Here is a 19345-nt window from a genome sequence, read left to right as displayed (position 1 = left end):
GTGCATGGAATTCATTGGTATTCATGACTTTTCCAAAGAACTGATTGGTATTGTGATGCAGGTAGCAGCTTTGTTTAATTTTTGCAAGAGTTCTGACTAATGACAAAAATCGTCTTACGTCGATCCGTAGGAACAGAACTCTGACGTAAGTCGAGGCCGCCCTGGTATATATATTTTTTGCTATACTGTTGCATAATGGGTTTTACCTCAGACAGTGCTAATAAGTAAGGAGTTCATGGGGATAGTTGGATTTGAACGGACACACACGGACACATAACCAACACCTGGCATTGTTGTCTCAGTACATACAAGCCCGTGTCGTAGTATCAAAATGTCTCAGTTTGATGATATGCATCACATTGGCATACGCTAGTACATCTTCCTTTCTTTGTTCTTCAGTACAGCTATACTAACTAAATGATAGCTGTCCATCTTTTACTATGGTATGCACATCAGTTAGCCACATTATTACAACAACATGCTTAATATTGTGTAGGACCCCTTGCGTCTCTAAAATGCTGCTTCTGTTGGAGAATACTGTTCCCATTGGGAGATTTGCTTTGTCTGCAACAATATTTACACTGCCATTCAAAAGTTTGGGGTTACCAGACAATTTTATGTTTTCCATGAAAACTCACACTTCTGTCTATGTGTTATCATAACCGCACAAGGGCTTTTTAATCAACAATTAGCCTTTCAATACCGTTAGCTAACACAATGTAGCATTAGAACACAGGAGTGATGGTTGCTGGAAATGTTCCTCTGTTCCCCCATGGAGATATTCCATTAAAAATAAGCTGTTTCTTGCTAGAATAGTCATTTAACACATTAACAATGTCTAGGCTGTGTTTCTGATTAATTGAATGCTATCTTAATTGAAAAAATACTTTTGAATGGCAGTGTTTAATTTACACCTGTATCTCAAAGACATTCAGAAAATCATGGGTCCGACAGTCTCTGACCCAGCAGTTGCTCTGAAGTTTTTTCGAAAGTTAATATTATCAGTCAGCCCACAATTCACAGTCTTTCTGTTAGTAAGTATAAATATGTCAGCAGGAAAAGCCAAGACCCTAAAAAAGAATCATGCAGGATATGTTCTGGGAGGTCTTCAAAAGCTAGCACATTCAATTTGATGTCACAGGATTTATTTTTTTTATTTTCAGTTGCAGGAAGGCCATGAGAAGGTAGCGGAGCAGATCAGCAGGGACGTGAGCCAGCTCTGCTCCCAGCTGGCTGCTCTGTGGAGCCACTTCCTGGAGGCCGCTGTGCTCAACCCCCACATCCTGTCCTATCTGGCCCAGGAGCACCACACGCTCAGGGTGAGAGTCCCACTCCATCAAAGGCAGGCTTATACAATGCACCAGCGTCATCATTTACCGTGTGTTCTCTGAGTTACTGTGTCTTTATTAGAGCCCAGTGCAGATATGTTTAAATATAGTGAGGCTGATCCTCAGCACCCACACTAAAATACAAAAATACTGCAGGTTTCATAACCAGCGACAGTTTATTCCTGGAAGCAGCTCCTTGAGGCATGTTGTGACCAATTTTCTTACAGGTTTTTCATGCTATTGAATAAATTCTCTAATGGCACACTGAAATAATCGTGCTGAGACGATAGTAAAAAATAACCTCCTTGTAAGACCAGGAAATTGTTTTAAAGTTGGGACAAGACATGAGTTAAGTAGGCACTTTGTAAAAACAAATATTTATTTAGAAGTAACAATATTTACCCAGTCCAGTATATGCAGAAAATAGATTTCGTGTGGATATCACTGTCATCACTTCAACCACAGCTGACCTTGCTCAGGTAAAAAAATCAAACATGCTCCTGTATTTATGGTCACTGTGTAATTAAACTGTTTGTTTTCTTAGATGCATGTCCGATTCAGCAAATAAATAACCAGATTACTTACGTCAAAAAGTAAATTTAAAGAGTGTCAGCATGGTACAGTGTAATAGACTTACACTAGCAATCAAAAGTTTGGACACACCTTCTCGTTCAGTATTTTTTATTTAATTATTTTCTACATTGTAGATTAATACTGAAGACATTAAAACTATAAAAGAATAAATATGAGATTATGTTGTAAACAAAAAAATGTCAACCTTAACACAGATTAAAAAAAACCTTAACACAGTTAGCTCCAATAATAACATAAGCACAGAAAAAATAAAAAGTAGTTCTGAAGCATGGTATACTGTGTGTATGTTGCCCTAAACCTATTATCATTAAGACAACAGATTACTGCTCTCTGTCAATTCAGTGTCATGGCAGTTCTGTGATGTACTGACCTTAGACCAGCATTCCCACTCTGAGTTTGCAGCATAAAACATGAGGCCAAATGCACTTTGTCTCATTGTTATGTTGCTATGAACAGAGGCATGAGAGAGTAGACAGCAGCCCAATTACAGAACACCAGCACACCTGGGATCAGCACCTCAGTCTCATAAAGTAAGAAAAATGAATGTATAAAACAGTAAAGCATCTTTACATGAAGGTGCGAGCAAAGGGAGTGTTTTTTTTCTCTCAAAACATCTATTCGAATAAGAGTAAATGTGCATATTCTTTTTTTTTAAAAAGTAAATTGGGAGGATTTTAAATACAAGAATCTCTACCCACATGATGCTCTGTGAGCTGCAAGTGTTGCAGAGGGAATTAGCGAAATGATAAGATGCCATTCCTGACCTCAGTAGCTGAGGAGGCTGATATGATATCTAGTGCAATTTGGATCTAATCGCTGGGCTGTTTAATATGAATATGTGCTCCACAGTGAAGTAGCTCTCATGCTCTATTATGCAGCCCTGTTTTGTCTCAGTTGTTGGAAAAATAATGAACATGTTTGCTTTAGTATTAGATTACCCTGAGGGGATATTGTCATGCCTCCACCCTACCAGTGGAGTTAGATTTCAATTAACACTTATTCTATAATTATTATGGGGTGGAAATACACCAGAAACAGTGTTCTTGGTGATTTGCCTGTCATAGTGGCTGACTCTCGAGGGTGATGCATTTGTAATTGCAGCTGTAGACGGAGGAAGCATGGGGTGAGGCTTGTTGCACAGACTGTGGTTTTCTGTTTTTTATCATCTCATATGCTAATGGCATTAAAGATGTGATTTAGGCTCCACCGCAGTGGAATTACTCGTGTCTGTTTCTGGAAACACCAGGTCAGGAGGTTCTCAGAAGCGTACTTCTTCACAGAACACCCCAAAGAGATATCTCTGACATTTCAAGAGGAACTGTAAGTACCAGTCTTCTCAGAAAGTTCATTTTCTGGGTTGAGAGAAGCATGTTGTTTATAGTGGTTTCCTAATTTAGAATCAACAGACATGGCCAGATAGCTGCAGAAGTGCGAAATTCAGACTACCTGACCAAGATGCCTCCTTTACCTGTCGAGTGCCTGGACATCGATGGGGACTGGAACAGCCTGCCCATCATCTTTGAGGACAGATATGTGGAGTCTCCTCAGGCAGGTAATACAAAACGTCCACTGTATGTATTTATTTATTTGCACTTCACATATCATCACTGATTGTCTTAACACTGACCTTTTGTTCTGGAACTGGTCTGTCCTTGTCTTCAGAGTGGGTAACACACGTGCCAATGCTTGCAGCCACCGACGAGCAAACCAACTCAGATCCAACCATCACTCCTGCCAACAGGATTCTTGAAAGCAGCCAGGGAGTCAGATCACCAGCAATACTCCAGGATTCCTTGGACAGTGATGAATGCATGGACCTGCCCACATATGTCTCACTCATGGCAGACCAGAGTAAGAGCGTCAGAAGTACCCAGAACCTCAATCCTACTGAGGACAGTGCTGTATTCTCTCTGGCAGAGGCTGAAAACTCAAAGCAATCAGTGAAATACGGCCAAGATGAGAAGAGTTGTAATTCTGTCCAGGCATACATTGCCGGTAAGCCTTGTGATGTGGATCCATATGGAGGAGAGACTGTTCAGGATATATCCTCAAACCACCTTCCCCCTGTTGGTTCTGCTCACAGTGGAGAGGAGCTGCCTGCTCATCATGTCACAGACGTTATCCAGCTTTGTGATGCCACAAACCATAGCAATGTGAGGGAGAATGAAAAGAATGAAGAGGAGTCTGACATTGCCATGCCTTTAAATCACTCCATGGATGATGAGAGTGAGGATGTCCCTCTTAGCAGCCTACCCACTGCTTATGTGCATCCAGTTTTACCTCCCTTTCCCGGTGATCTCAGAAAAGAGATGGCTCATCGTGGAGGCTTGGTCGGCTCCAAGATCATGAAGCGCTCATCCTCTGTTATCTCTGACTCAGGTATTGAGAGTGAACCAAGCTCTGTGGCATGGCCTGCAGAGGTCGCACTGCGAGGTCGACCTCCTCTGGACTTTTCCAGTGAACGGGAGATCCCACAGCAAATAGTTTGTCACCACCCAGTCCACCGCAGCTCTCTTGAAGGCCTGCAGATGGAGAGCAATGGCAGCCTTCCAAGTGGAGGTATACAGGCCTCACTCACTTCTATTAGTTCCCTGCCCTATGAGGAGGACCAGCAGCAGAGGCAGCTCAGCAAACTAACCAAGTCGGTCTCTGCACCCCAGATAAGTAGCCCAGAAGATGCAGATGAGGACCACATGCTGCTAAACCATGAAACAGACAGTAAGAGCTTAGTGCGACACCAGGATTCATGTAGGATAAACTGTTCCTCTCTGAACAGCAACTTGGATTCAGAGCAATCTGAATTATCTCTGTTAGACACGAGTTCAACAGCAAATCTTGGCCACATTCTCAAGGAGAATATTAGCTCTGAAAAGTCAAATTCTCCACAGCACCTGTCAGAGACACACAGAATCAAATCTGTGTTAAGTGATGTGTCTGAAGTGTTGCTTGCACAAGAGTCTGTAGAAAGCCCTCATGTGAAGGAAAGTGCTGTTATTGGCAGCCAAAGGGAGAATACGAACCATCAAACACACATGAGTGGAGTGAGCGCCTCACTGGAGGATGTGCATCTTGTTGAATCGGAAGCAGCGCCCTGCAGCTGTGGAAGCAAACCATGTGTGCATGAAAGTGTGGCAGATCAGGAGAGTAATAGCGCTGCAGATGAGTGCCAAAGTTTCCACCACAGCAAACTGCACAGTGTTGAGGACCAGGAATATCTGGATCCCTCGCAGACATCTCTAAAACCACCACACTCCAGTGACCTCCCAAACAGTTCAACCACCACACAGAGGCCAAGCGACCTCACAGGGCTGACAGCCAGCGATATCACATCTTCTGCTGAGCTCAATGGGATACCAACTAGTGACAAAGAGCCGCTAGACTGCCAGAATAAGCCTTCTAAGATCCCTAACTCGGGGCTGGCCTTTGTGAATAAGAAGATGGTGGAGGTGGTGAACATGTCCGTATCTTGTGCCCCAACCTGTCTACCATTTTCATCTGTCCTGAGAGACTCTCCATCCATCAGTGGAATGTCCACTCGCCAGGCTACCTCACCGATCACCCATCAGCCCCTGGGCTCCTTTGGCATCATCTCCTCATCTTCTCTCAGTCCCCTGAACATGGATGACGAGACCAATGAACGAATGCTAAAGTGAGTTTTGTTTTTGTTGAATTTAGTGTTAAGACTAAATGCTCTGTAAATGTTGCACTCTGACAATGCACAGATAGAGATATATTCTACCTGAAAGAAAGCTCGTTCTGCTAAAAAAAAGTTGCAGTTCAAAGTGAATTTATCTTTTAGTGTTGTGTAGCAGGATGCTGTCTAGATATTAGTAAGCATCGCTGTTTGAGATACGATGGCATTTATACTTGGACAAAAGGGAGATATATGCAGATAGAGAGATGGAGGAGACTGATGCTACGGTCAGTGAGCCAATCAGCAGCCAGCGCTGTATTTTGGTTCAATTTAATACATTTTTAATATGTTAATTTTTTTATACTAGAAAATGTTTATTTTACTACAAAATAATTAAAATAACAAATATATAAAAAATGCCTATATACCGCAAAATCCCATGATATAGAATAAACTTCGCAATACAAAATTAAATATATACAAGTCAAAAATCCATGAGTCCATGAAAAATGAACAGAGACAACTGCATATACATTGCTTAGGTACATTCACATAATAAATAATACTGGACAGTTTTAACTTTAGTATTTGATATAGATTGGTAAATTTGTATTTTATTTTATACTTGTTAAGTAGTTTCTTGACTTTTAGTTTAGTAAGCTACAGATTTGATAATGTTATATTATGTATCATGCTGCAGAAACTTTCATGTTGAAAATACCACATTCATGTGTATAAATTTCTCATCTAATAGAGAGCAACAGAGGAACATTTGCAATATCTGCAGAGCTTAATTGTATGTGTTAATGAAACAGAGGATAAATGTATTTACAGTATTTTAGGCAGAGGAAGTGACTGCACAGCTTTATGTCAGTTACCCACCATTTAGAGTGTTGACGTACTTTTATTGTTTCTGTTGTCCCCTGTTGTTCTACGTGACGGTAGAAACTGGCCCAAGTTTCTCAAATCTTCTTCATCCTTCTTCCAAAGTCACTCCATTTTTCTTTTTCAAGTACAAGGTCAGACATGTTGAAGTTGTCTGAAATGCAGCATCATGGTGCTTGTCTCCTCAGCTATCAATCAAACATGTCCTCTTGAATCAAAGGCTTGGAGACTGTTTTGATGTATAACTGCTTCTCCCTGAACACTGAACTTGGAAAACCCTTTTGACAAGATTTTCAACTTCAATAAGTAGTGGCTGTTTTGATTTAGGGCTGTCTTGAAAGCTCAAATGTGTTATGTGTGTTCAGGCAAGGGAGAATAATGCCTTCCTGACTTGTATGTCAGTAAATAACATTTCTAAATATTTGGCCTGTCTTCCCAAAGGAAAACTTTGTAGGAGTGAGATTATAATCCACACCAGCTACAGGAAACAAGGCCAAAACACAAGGCTTTATGGGAGACGGCTCTTGACATCTGGTGCACTAGCTGGCAGTTACTCATCCTTGGAAAGTCTAGCATAACAAAATGAAGTGAGGGCAAATTTGAAGCGAGCAAGTCAAGACGAGGTGAAATGCCTCCTGAGTGTATTAAATCACATCAAAGAGCGTGCCGACAAATCCATCCTGATTAGTTGGAAGTACAGGAACTGGAATCGGATTTGTTTTGACAAAATCTGTAACCTGGCAGGATGACAGGGTAATAAAACTTTGAGGAGCTTACTTGTAAGTCTAAAACTTTTGTTTAGAAGCCTTTGGTTGGCTCAGAAGTGTGGAAGAGTGAAATGCTACTAATCAAATACAGAAATGTGGGGCAGGTTTTCTATTATATTTTGACCCAAAGGTGAGAATTGCAAGAAATGCACTTTAAGTGTTACACTAAGTTTTCGGTAGAATAAAATCTTAGATCAGCTTTTTTCATTTTTTGCACATTAAAGGAAAGTTCTTCATTTTATTGCTAACATACAGAATATATCTCTTTCTTTTTTTTTTCCAAATGGCATTTTGCGCTCCTCTAGCTTCTACAAAGCCAAAGAGGAGCTGTTAAAAGAGCTGAGCTTCCAGGCCAGCTTGTACAGCGACCTTCCTCTGCTGGCGTCAGATCTGCCCTACTTCCCCCCTGAGGAGGACGACGAGGAGTTTGATGATGGCATACACCTCGTGGTGTGTGTCCACGGGCTTGATGGTGAGGCTGCACACAGCTAAATGTTCTGCTTCACTGCAGTCCAATTCCCCCCTTGGAATATAATAGCTATTAAACTGACACATCCGTAGTATTCTGTACATCCTTGTTTTAGGTTCCTATTAGCATTGTAAATGTAATATGAGAATATGTGGTACGATCTGAAAATATCACACTGCACTGTATAGTCTGTGAATGCTAATTTCCTAAAAACACATTCCAGGTATCTGTTGAATGATTAATAGCCACCGTTCACAAAAGCTGAGCTGCAAACTGTGAGTCTAATTTCCTCCTCTGTTTCCAGGAAACAGTGCAGACCTTCGGCTGGTGAAGACATTTATCGAGCTGGGACTGCCGGGATCCAGGCTCGACTTCCTCATGTCTGAGAGGAACCAGGTGTGTTTGACGGCAGTGGGAGCAAATTCGATGTCACGTGTGCGCTCACATTCCGTGGAAGCGCTTCAAGGCAATTTGCAGAGCACTGACGGCCGTGCTTTTCTCTGCCATTTCCCCCCTCGCAGGCTGACACGTTTGCAGATTTCGACACCATGACAGACAGGCTGCTGGATGAGATCATTCAGCATATCCAGCTGTACAATCTCACCATAGGCAGGATAAGGTCAGTTGCTCAGGTTTAACACTGTGCAGCGTACACATTACTGACAAACCTCCGTCTGATTGATTTTGATTGATTATTTGCGGCAGAACAGAGCAGCATTTAGTCTGGTCAGCAGATGGCAGCAGAGACTGTGCATTGATTCTTGTGCTCAGCATGAATGTCCTAACTTATGAGGATCACTGTTTCATGAAAATGTATAGACTCAAAATGGATAAGTGGCACGAAATGGATGAAAAGCTCTTATCATACAGTGCCATTACGTTTCTGACTTCCACCTGATAGACTGTGCTCCTTTGTGCAGCACTGGGTTGCCTGGATCCAATCAAATTAAGCTATTCATCTTCCTGCTTAATTGCCCTCAATGTGCCAATTTATTTCTTTGTAAGAGTTTCTACCCAAGTTTCTTAACTCTCCTATTGTGACGTATTCTCTAGAGAGCAAGTATCAAAGACAAAAGCAATGGACTGCCACAACAGCATCTGGTTCTTTCCACATTACCTCTATATTTAGTTTGGTAGGAGACAGATGAGAAGGAGCAGGCGTGCTGATGAGGGATTTTGGGTAGAGCTGCAACAGTACAGTAATTAAACTAAGTGACAGACATAGCTTGATGAATCTAATATTTCCCACTGCTGCAAAGATGCTGTTACTTCATATGGTGTGTCCTCTGTATTAGCAACATTAAGTTGTCTTTGCCTTTGATAATGTTTAAACATTTATCAAGTTAATGCGTTGTCTCTAATTATCGAATGTTGTAGCACGGATCTTTAAAATAGCTTCCGTTGCAACCAGTTCCCGTTTCCAGAGGAGTCTATGATAAGCTACTGCACAGTGTCGTAGGTCAGCAGCGTTGGAGGCACTGTTTTTTTCCAGCCGCCCACTCAAGCTGCAAGTTTCTCTCTCTGAAAATTGTTTGTCTTCGGCCAACAGCTTCATCGGCCACTCTCTGGGGAACATCATCATCCGCTCGGTGCTGACGAGGCCTCGCTTCCGCTGCTATTTGCCCAAACTGCACACTTTCCTCTCGCTGTCAGGACCACACTTGGGAACGCTGTACAACAACAGCACATTGGTCAGCACAGGTGAGGCCACCGCTCAGCGCCAGGAAGGAGGCACGCTGCAGATGTGCTGCCGTGTGCCGCTGCATCTCAGTATCCTGCGTTTCTCTTTGTCTTTTATCTAAGAATATCATACTGCTCAGCTACTGGCTGTGGGGGCCTGACTGCATGTGTGTGTGTGTTCTTAGGTCTGTGGTTAATGCAGAAGCTGAAGAAATCAGGATCCTTGCTGCAGCTCACCTTCAGAGATCACGTAGACCCACGGAAAACATTCCTCTATCTCCTGAGTCAGAAACCAGGTACGGGATGAAAGCGGCCAAATGTGAAACAGAGGCGGTATATTGACTGCCTCACTTTACAGACTGTTACTTGAAAGACAGTCTGTTCAAATATTCATGAAAATGTTGTCATCTTGTCTTTTTTGTCAAATTTCTGTGTGTGTCAGCTCGCTAACACTCAAACCCCTGCCAGCGAGCTGTGAGAGGCCTGTGAGAGGCCTCCCCACTGTGTGAGTGGAACAAAGCAGTCGTTTGTCACACAGGCTTGAAGAAGATAAGCCTGAAAACGTTTTTTTTTTTTTCTTTTTTTCTTCCCCTTCTAGAGCTGTGGCAGGCTGACAAAATGATCCAAACCCTGTCATTGGAAACCCACCAGTGCACTCTCTTAAAAGCACACGCAGGAGACCGGAGAATAAAAAACACAGCTTTATCGTATCAAGCCTGTCATTGTACTTTGTGATTGTACTTTGCATTTTACAACTGATTCACTCCTTTCCTCTGTCTTGCCCTCTCTACCTCTCCCTCATACGCTCTCTGCAGTCTCTCTCACTCGTTTGTTTTGTGTCATTTTAGGGCTCCAGTTCTTCAAGAACGTGGTGTTGGTGGCGTCTCCACAGGACCGTTATGTTCCTTTCCACTCAGCCAGAATAGAGATGTGCAAAACTGCTCTCAAAGACAGAACCACAGGTCAGTGCACATATTCAGGCTATAATGGATTCTTCTTTCAATAGTTTTGTGTAACATTATGCTTTTTCTGCCTCAGTACCTTCAGTATGTAGTTAGTGAGTACTGAGCTTGAACTCAGCTAATCAAGTAAAGTGCCACTGTGTAACTTTTGAAAGAAGAAGCCATGTATCCTTTGTACTGAAGTTGAAATGAGAAGCGGTAGAATTCATCCTTGACCAGCTTAATGTACTCAGCGGTTTGGTGTTATAATGTAATTGATCTGGTAGAACCAGCAGCTCATGGTGGCTAATGTTAGCTCATTTCCCATACACATTACTGTGTAGCTGACACACTGAAAGTTTGCTAAAGATTTGTACTTTCAGGAAATGCAAGACATTTTTTCATAGAAATAAATATTCAAATTTGACATGTTCTGTAATTTTCACGTAGCCAGTGGCTTCAACGTAAAATATACAACTTCCTTTGGGGTTGTGCGATATAGTTGAAAATTTATCACAACAAAATGCTTCATTTAAGTCCATATTGATCATCTTTTATTATTTAAAGGACCTAGTTTTTATTTAAGAACGGACATGTTTTTTTTTAAATTTATCACCTAAATTATCAAGGCACACTGATGATCATTTTTATTCTAGCACAAGAATGAAAAGCACACAAATAAATAATTTTCTTTTTAAAATAAGAAAAGGAAATATCTCAGCTAGAACATAACACATAAAGAAGCATCAACATTGATATAAACTAAACAAGCATTAGTAGGATGCAATAGAGAACAAATGGTAAAGAAACTGTTGGACGTAAAATGTTACAAAAGATTTTGTAAGTGTTGGATAACTGGAGGCATATGGAAGGCAGCTATTGAAACAACTGCATCGTGCTCGCACTAGGGTCATGTACCCTGACATCAAGGCCGTCAGCCACCAGAGCAGGCTGCTGGTAGAGAGTCACTTTGGTGGAAGTGGTCTGGGGTACAGAGTCATGGGTGTCTATGGACCAATAAGACAGTTTTTCCAACTTTGAAATGATGTTGCTACAATTTTCTAACAAAACAATGCATAAACAGACTAAGCTGATCAGATTTATTGTCAATGACTGTAGTCGTTCGTTGCACTTAGTACTTAGGAGGACTCTTGTAATTTTCCCCCTTCTTTACCCTGAAGGGCCCGTGTACACCGAGATGATCAACAACCTCCTGCAGCCGCTTGTGGAGGCTAAAGAGTGCCGGCTGATCCGCCAGAATGTGTTCCATGCTCTGCCCAACACAGCCAACACGCTGATCGGACGCGCCGCCCACATCGCCGTCTTGGACTCAGAGCTTTTCCTGGAGAAGTTCTTCTTAGTGGCAGGGCTCAACTACTTCAAATAACGGTGCTAGTACTGCAGGCTTACAGGACAGATGCTGTCTGTGGTTGACAGAGTCGGATTTGGAGGATAAGGTCTCTACCGTCACCTGTACAGTACATGTAATGTATATAATTCCTGGTATCCAAGTGGCCAGAACTGTATATCCCATTTGTTAGGATTGTTAGCAGCTGTTATTAAAGGATCTGTGTATTGTGACTGTTCAAACTGCTAACTCAGAAGTCTGAGTCTGACATGCAGCCATGCAAAACAAAACATCTGACATCGATGACAGGATTGATTGTGGATGTTTTGTTGGCCTTATGAATAACCTCTCAGCCAGAACACTAACAGAAGCTAATTGTGGTCTAAAGCATTTACCTGCTTTCCCTTTAGAGTTGGTTTAGAGTCTTCAGTGTCAGTCGTTGATTGAATTCTTCTTCAAGGGTTACATCGATGATAGTCTTACACTATTGTTAGACCCCAGGCAAACCCTGATTGTACATGAAGTATTTTGTTAGATGTTCCTTTATACAGAATTGAATATATTGTTTCAAATTATTTATTTTTATCCGCATGTGTCCACACTGTAAGTAGTCCATTTAAATGTGATCTTTTGTGTGTTGTCATCAAATCCGTCAAACAAAAAGCAAAGTGTTATACAATGCAGGCAGAAGTGTTCTGCCCCATGTAGCCGACAATTCAGTATAGTCTGCTTTTTTCAAACGTTTACTAATGCTAAACCATGCATCATTGAAGAAGAATGGCTCTATCTGCTACATTAGCCTTCACTTTTTGATTATTTGCACTGACTGATTGACCCATTGAGTAACTAAATACAGAAATTGCTGAGCCCCGCCCCCCTGAGCTACACACCTGTCCAGCTTTCTGACATCAACAGGTACATATGTAGTTTACAATTATAACCACTGAACATGAAATAATTTGTGAAACAATGAGACAGAGGAACACAAAGCAGAGTTTTATTGTACTAGATTTTTTTGTCAGGTGTCAAGAGATTTTTTTCAGGTGGAGCTTGCTTGTTAAGCTAATTTTACCGGGTTACAAACATTGTCTCCGGCTTGACTACATGACATTATATTATGGAAAATGTAAGATGAATTGTTATTCTAACTTAACCCCATTGGACTGCTTGGCATCTGATTTTATATTTTCAAGCAGTATTTACTCCTAACATTCCTAAAGGAAAGGCCAGTTTGTGATTGGACAATTGCTATTCATGGGTGGGGCTTAAAAAACGCAGTTTTGTTTGGAAGCACGTCAACGGCATTGAAGCAAACTTAATGAATTATGACGGCCACCATAAGCCACTTCAGAAATGAGTCACTTTCATGTTGCTCATTGAACTGTGCGGCAGCAAACAGGCTGACTAATATAATCAAGAGTGGATATCATATTCTAATAATGTGAACAAAAACATATTATAAATGATTAGACACTGTCTTGTCTAATGACATTACTGTTATAATGAGCCATTTAAGACTGCAGATGAAAATTGAAATTCATTGTGTTGTAAATGGTGTAAATTAGGGTGTCATCACTTTTCTTTTCTTCAAAACTGCATGATATTATGTAACACAGACCCACTGCCAAGATTCTCCCTCACACACTGTCTATCTAATCAACGTGATGCATGATGATAGCAGGGAAGCACTGTCGTAGCAGTCTCGCGTACGTCAAAATGTACGATGCCATGTTTTCAACATCTCATCAGCTGAAAAAGAAGTATTTAGAGTTTCTATTCCTCTGCTGTCACATGCCAAGTGTTGTTTTCCAGCGTCATGGTGAGGACTGTTTCCTCAATGCTGAGCTGTCCATCAGGTGATGTTTACATATTTTGACATTAGAGAACTGTTATCGCTGACGTCTCATATCCAGCAGAGGTTGTGCATCTGCTGCATATGTAGTTATGTACATACAGAGAGCTATATTTTAACCTTTGCACTGGTTTGATGGCAAGTGCACTTTATTGACAACCTCGAATCAACCTCCACTAGCTTTACAAAATACAAACAGCTATTTTTTTGTTAACGCATGCACTGCTTTTTTAGAAGCGAAGGTCGCGTCCTGCAGTCATTGTAGAAGCTAACCTCGGCTGTCCGTCTTGGCCATTCAAGCATTGTATCGTCTTCAATGCGCGCTGTCTCAGAGAACAACCGATGACATCGCAAAGTGCTCTGTTTCCGTGTGGAAGCTGCTGCACGGTAAGCAGAGTGTCACCGTGATTGACTCTAATCAAATGGGCTCCTTTAGGACGTAGAGAAACTTTCCAGAAAGCCACTAAGCAAAGCTGCGTAAGCAATCTGTAGGAGCTGCCATGCATCATGCATCATTTCTCAGCCCACAACCCCCCCCACCCCCCCACCCCCCCCACCCCCCCCAACACTCACACATCCTGTATATGGATGAGGCTTTCGCTTGTTTGCTGCTCTCCCTTTGTGTGTGTTTAGGGTTTGTTTACCCAAAGGGGTCAGCAGGAATCAGTGGAGGGAAAAAGTGTTTGAGAGGTGTGGAGACCGGCAACTTCAGGGGCAAATATGAAATAGTTTGATGAGATGGATGGCTGCCCTGTAAAAGCTTTCACTGGAAGTTGCAGTAGTGAATCAGAAAAAAAAAATGGATGTACATCACCCCAAACTCTTCTTGTTGAGAAAAACAGTTTGTTTTGTGTGACTAAATGTGTCTCTGAGAGTGTTAACTGTACATTTATGCTGCTGTCATAACTGAGAGTGAATTCAGAGGTGATCCATAAACTCAATAGATCCTTGCAAGTGCTGTCAACCTTCAAAACTAGCTGACTTGAACCTTTTTGTATTTGATTGCCCTTTACTGAGAGTCTTTTTTCATGTGTAGCACATGTGTGTGTGTGTGTGTGTTTGGTGTTTGATATGAAAGATGATGAGGTGTCATGGTGCGGCCATTGCTGCGTCACCCTTCACGTGTTTGAACTGAATGTAAAATATGTTTGACGTCACTGTGAGGAACATGTATTTATTTCATTCTGCAATTCTTTTGCTGAATGTACAACATGTAAAGTACAGTAAATACTACTTCATCTGTGCCAATACTACTCCAATATTTTTCTATGTTGCTGACTGTACTGTATGTATTCCTTAGTAGCTTGTGTTCTATGTAAAAATATAAATACAAGTATATAAATATAAATATATATATATATATATATATATATATACATAGCATAGTATTATTATAACAGATATGACGTTAGAATAAAAAAATGTTCCTTTTGCATAATTTTTTGGTTGTTGTGTGTGTCTGTTGAGCCTGCTTTCAATTCCTTGTTCACTTCAATGCATGCTTACCAGAAGATTTTTTTATACATGGAGATTTTTTTTCCCGATGCCTTCAAACCCAGCATCCATTGCAACAGACTTTATGATTTATTGTCAATAGAAATGCAATATTTAAAAATCTGACATTTCATCCTGTAATTCCTGAAGTTAATAAACACTTTTTTGGGCTGGATATACACTGTCCAAAAAAGCTAACCCCTGGATTTAACTAAGCAAATAGATAAGAGCCTTAAATTGAATAATTACTGCAGTGATGAATACGTTTCAGCTGGAAGCAATTTATTTAACCCTAGCTGATGCAAACAACCAGGTCGGAAGACATATCCTGTGATTGTAGAAAGGATGTAAATCTGTCTCAGAACGGTGAAATTATTGGCCTGCATCAAGCAAAGAAAAAAAACGGAGATTTCTGAAACTCCTAAAAGGTTAAGGACCGTTTAATGCATTATTAAGATCTGAAGGATAGTGGTGAACCATCATCTTTGAGGAGCAAATGTGGTCGGTCATGTGATCTGACGAGTCCAGATTTACCCCGTTCCAAAGTAATGGGTGCATCTCAGTAAGCAGAGAGGCAGATGGAGTGATGCACTCATCACAGCTAGTGTCTACTACAAGTCTGTGTGGGCACTGTTATGATCTGGGGTTGCTGCAATTAGTCAGGTCCAGATTCAGCAACGTTATGTGCCCAAAGAATAAGATCAGCTGACTGCATAAGTATACAAAAAATACCAGGTCTTTCCATCAATGGAATTTTTCTTCCCTGATGGCACAAACATATTCCAAGATGACGATGCCAGGATTCATGGGGCTCACATAGTGAATGAGTGGATAAGGGAACATGAGACATCATTTTCACACAGGGACTGGCCTCCACAGAGTCCAGACCTCAGCTCCACTGAGAATCTTGGGGATGATGCTGGAGAAGACTTTGTGCAGAAAATGAACGCATCTCTGGACAGAAATAAGTGCTGTGACTTTGCAGAAGCTTATCAAAATGACGCCACAGCAAACGCTAAAGGTGGTCCAATGAAATATTAGTGTGCAACTTTTTTTTGGACGGGCAGTGTATTATCAGCATACAAAATATATCAGCTTGAGTTTTTTGGGATTTTTTTTTTAAATAAAATGTTCTGTCTAAGTGTACATCAGGTTGAGAGTGACAGTAAAGTTCTCAAGGTTTCAGTTTTTGCTGAGCTTCTTTCAAGTTTTCTATATCTGTCCAATTGGACTCCATACCCGTGAGGATGTTCAATGTTAAAATATGAAAACTGCAATGATTTGCTTTCACCTTTATATGAACGCATGATGCTTATATTGGTGTGCCACCAAAGAACAATTATTTAACACAATGTAATGGTTTTAGAAATGGGCGTCTGTACCTCTATGTAGATGTTCCATTAAAAATCAGACATTTCCAGCTTCAGTAGTCATTTACCACACTAACAATGTCTAAACTGTATTTCTGATTCATATAATGTTATCTTCATTAAAAAAAATGCCTTTGTTTCAAAAATAAGGACATTTCTAAGGGACCCCAAACTTTTGAACAGTAGTGTATGTAGTCATTAAGGACAGCCCTGCTTTACTACAGTACCGACCACAAACTTGCCAAGAAAGCAGCAGCAACCAGAAGTGCAGCAGTGCCCTGCAACTTTTAGATGAAGCCAAGCAGACGCATTATTAGAAAATGCATGGATCTGAGTGGACCTAATAAAACAAAATAAGTGAAAGTTTACTTCCTCATACAACAGAAACTACTGCTCTTGCTTAAGACCCACAGATGGGAGGACACTTCTCAGCTGAAGTAAGATAAAAGTAAACGCAGCACAAAAATTCATCCTGAGGAAAATCATTTTAAATGAAATTCTCTTTTAATAGGAATGGTCAGGCTGATGCAATTACCCACAGTGGGGTGGCACAATGTCTCATTAATTCTTTTTTCAGCACAAAACTGTCGGCCAAATGGTCATTTCTCTGGTCACTTATCATTTTCTTAAGCAGGCAGGACTGCCACACAGGTCTACATGAGAACTCACGTACAGTATAATGAGCTTTTTAATATAACCCTCAGTTGATTGCACGCTCACACTCACTCCTACAACCAATTTAGAATCACCAATTATCCTACCATGTATTCCCTTGGACTGTGGGAGGAAACACGCACAGGCACATGGAGAACATGCGAACACTCACACAGAGGTCGACCAGCAGGTTTTGTGGCCAGAAGCTTTAAGGAAACAGTGACTAACCCCTGCACCACTAATTTAAAGAATATAATCGAACGTTATCCTGCTGATTCAGATTGGTTTTTTTGCGTCTGATGATTTTCGAAGAACAAAAGGAGAGCGTTCTTTGAACAAATCACCGAGGCAGAAAAACAGAGGAGTATCTGACTTATTTAATCTTCATTTCATAAAAATAAGAACTGAGATCACATTTCATTCCAGTTAAATGATGAAAAGAAATATACTACGTGGAATATTTAATTTTTGTTGTTATTTCATCTTTACACACGTGGACAAAATTGTTGGTACCCCTCAGTTAAAGAAGGAAAAACCCACAATTCTCACTGAAATCACTTGAAACTCACAAAAGTAACAATAAATAAAAATTTATTGAAAATTAAATAATCAAAATCAGCCATCACTTTTGAATTGTTGATTAACATAATTATTTTAAAAAAAACAAACTAATGAAATAGGGCTGGACAAAAATGATGGTACCCATAACTTAATATTTTGTTGCACAACCTTTTGAGGCAATCACTGCAATTAAACCATTTCTGTATTTGTCAATGAGCGTTCTGCAACTGTCAACAGGTATTTTGGCCCACTCCTCATGAGCAAACAGCTCCAGTTGTCTCAGGTTTGATGGGTGTCTTCTCCAAATGGCATGTTTCAGCTCCTTCCACATATGTTCAATGGGATTCAGATCTGGGCTCATAGAAGGCCACTTTAGAACAGTCCAACGCTTTTCTCTCAGCCATTCTTGGGTGTTTTTGGCTGTGTGTTTTGGATCGTTGTCCTGTTAGAAGACCCATGACCTGCGACTGAGACCAAGCTTTCTGACACTAGGCAGCACATTTCTCTCCAGAATGCCTTGATAGTCTTCAGATTTCATCGTACCTTGCACACTTTCAAGACACCCTGTGCCAGATGCAGCAAAGCAGCCCCAAAACATTACTGAGCCTCCTCCATGTTTCACCGTAGGGACAGTGTTCTTTTCTTCGTATGCTTGGTTTTTGAGTCTATGAACATAGAGTTGATGTGCCTTACCAAAAAGCTCCAGTTTGGTCTCATCTGTCCAAAGGACATTCTCCCAGAAGCTTTGTGGCTTGTCAACATGCATTTTTGCAAATTCCAGTCTCGCTTTTTTATGAGTTTTTTTCAGCAGTGGTGTCCTCCTTGGTCGTCTCCCATGAAGTCCACTTTGGCTCAAACAACGACGAATGGTGCGATCTGACACTGATGTACCTTGGCCTTGGAGTTCACCTTTAATTTCTTTGGAGGTTGCTCTGGGCTCTTTGGATACAATTCCAACGATCCGTCTCTTCAATTTGTCATCAATTTTCCTCTTGCGGCCACGTCCAGGGAGGTTGGCTACTGTCCCGTGGGTCTTGAACTTCTGAATAATATGAGCCACTGTTGTCACAGGAACTTCAAGCTGTTTAGAGATGGTCTTATAGCCTTTACCTTTAAGATGTTTGTCTATCATTTTTTTTCGGATGTCCTGGGACAATTCTCTCCTTCGCTTTCTGTTGTCCATGTTCAGTGTGGTACACACCTTTTCACCAAACAGCAGGGTGACTACTTGTCTCCCTTTAAATAGGCAGACTGACTGATTATGAGTTTGGAAACACCTGTGATGTCAATTAAATGACACACCTGAGTTAATCATGTCACTCTGGTCAAATAGTTTTCAATCTTTTATAGAGGTACCATCATTTTTGTCCACGCCTGTTTCATTAGTTTGTTTTTTTAAATAATTATGTTAATCAACAATTCAAAAGTAATGGCTGTTTTTGATTATTTAATTTTCAATAAATTTTTATTTATTGTTACTTTTGTGAGTTTCAAGTGATTTCATTGAGAATTGTGGGTTTTTCCTTCTTTAACTGAGGGGTACCAACAATTTTGTCCACGTGTGTAAGTCTGAGTTGGTGGAGTGATCAAAGGAAATCACTGAGGTTCCCCATTTAAAGTACAGCCTAGGACGAGAAAAGTGAACTAACTGAACTAACGAACATAATCTCATAGGGAACTCAGGGATGTTTAAGTTTTAGTGCTTTTCTTGCTTTATTCCTTGAAAAGTAAGCGTGCATTCTTGGAGTATTTCATCAAGAACATCATA

The 19345-nt window shown here is 40.8% G+C and overlaps 1 protein-coding gene across 1 annotated transcript in view; it reads left to right on the top strand.

Annotated features, from left to right (window-relative positions):
* Positions 1-14936, top strand: part of fam135b (family with sequence similarity 135 member B) — a 57481-nt gene extending 42545 nt beyond the window's left edge. Inside the window, exons 10-20 of the mRNA XM_022194073.2 lie at positions 1164-1319; positions 3169-3242; positions 3320-3474; positions 3585-5571; positions 7514-7680; positions 7982-8073; positions 8199-8296; positions 9227-9378; positions 9543-9653; positions 10206-10319; positions 11480-14936. Of these exons, the coding sequence (XP_022049765.2) occupies positions 1164-1319; positions 3169-3242; positions 3320-3474; positions 3585-5571; positions 7514-7680; positions 7982-8073; positions 8199-8296; positions 9227-9378; positions 9543-9653; positions 10206-10319; positions 11480-11685 (3312 nt within the window). The 3' untranslated portion in view covers positions 11686-14936. The remainder of the gene's footprint in view (positions 1-1163; positions 1320-3168; positions 3243-3319; positions 3475-3584; positions 5572-7513; positions 7681-7981; positions 8074-8198; positions 8297-9226; positions 9379-9542; positions 9654-10205; positions 10320-11479) is intronic.
* Positions 14937-19345: the final 4409 nt, after the last annotated feature.

Source organism: Acanthochromis polyacanthus, chromosome 11, assembly GCF_021347895.1.
Source record: "Acanthochromis polyacanthus isolate Apoly-LR-REF ecotype Palm Island chromosome 11, KAUST_Apoly_ChrSc, whole genome shotgun sequence".
Taxonomy (NCBI): domain Eukaryota; kingdom Metazoa; phylum Chordata; class Actinopteri; family Pomacentridae; genus Acanthochromis; species Acanthochromis polyacanthus.
Note: the sequence above shows the minus strand (reverse complement) of the source record. Positions and strands in the feature narration are given on the sequence as shown.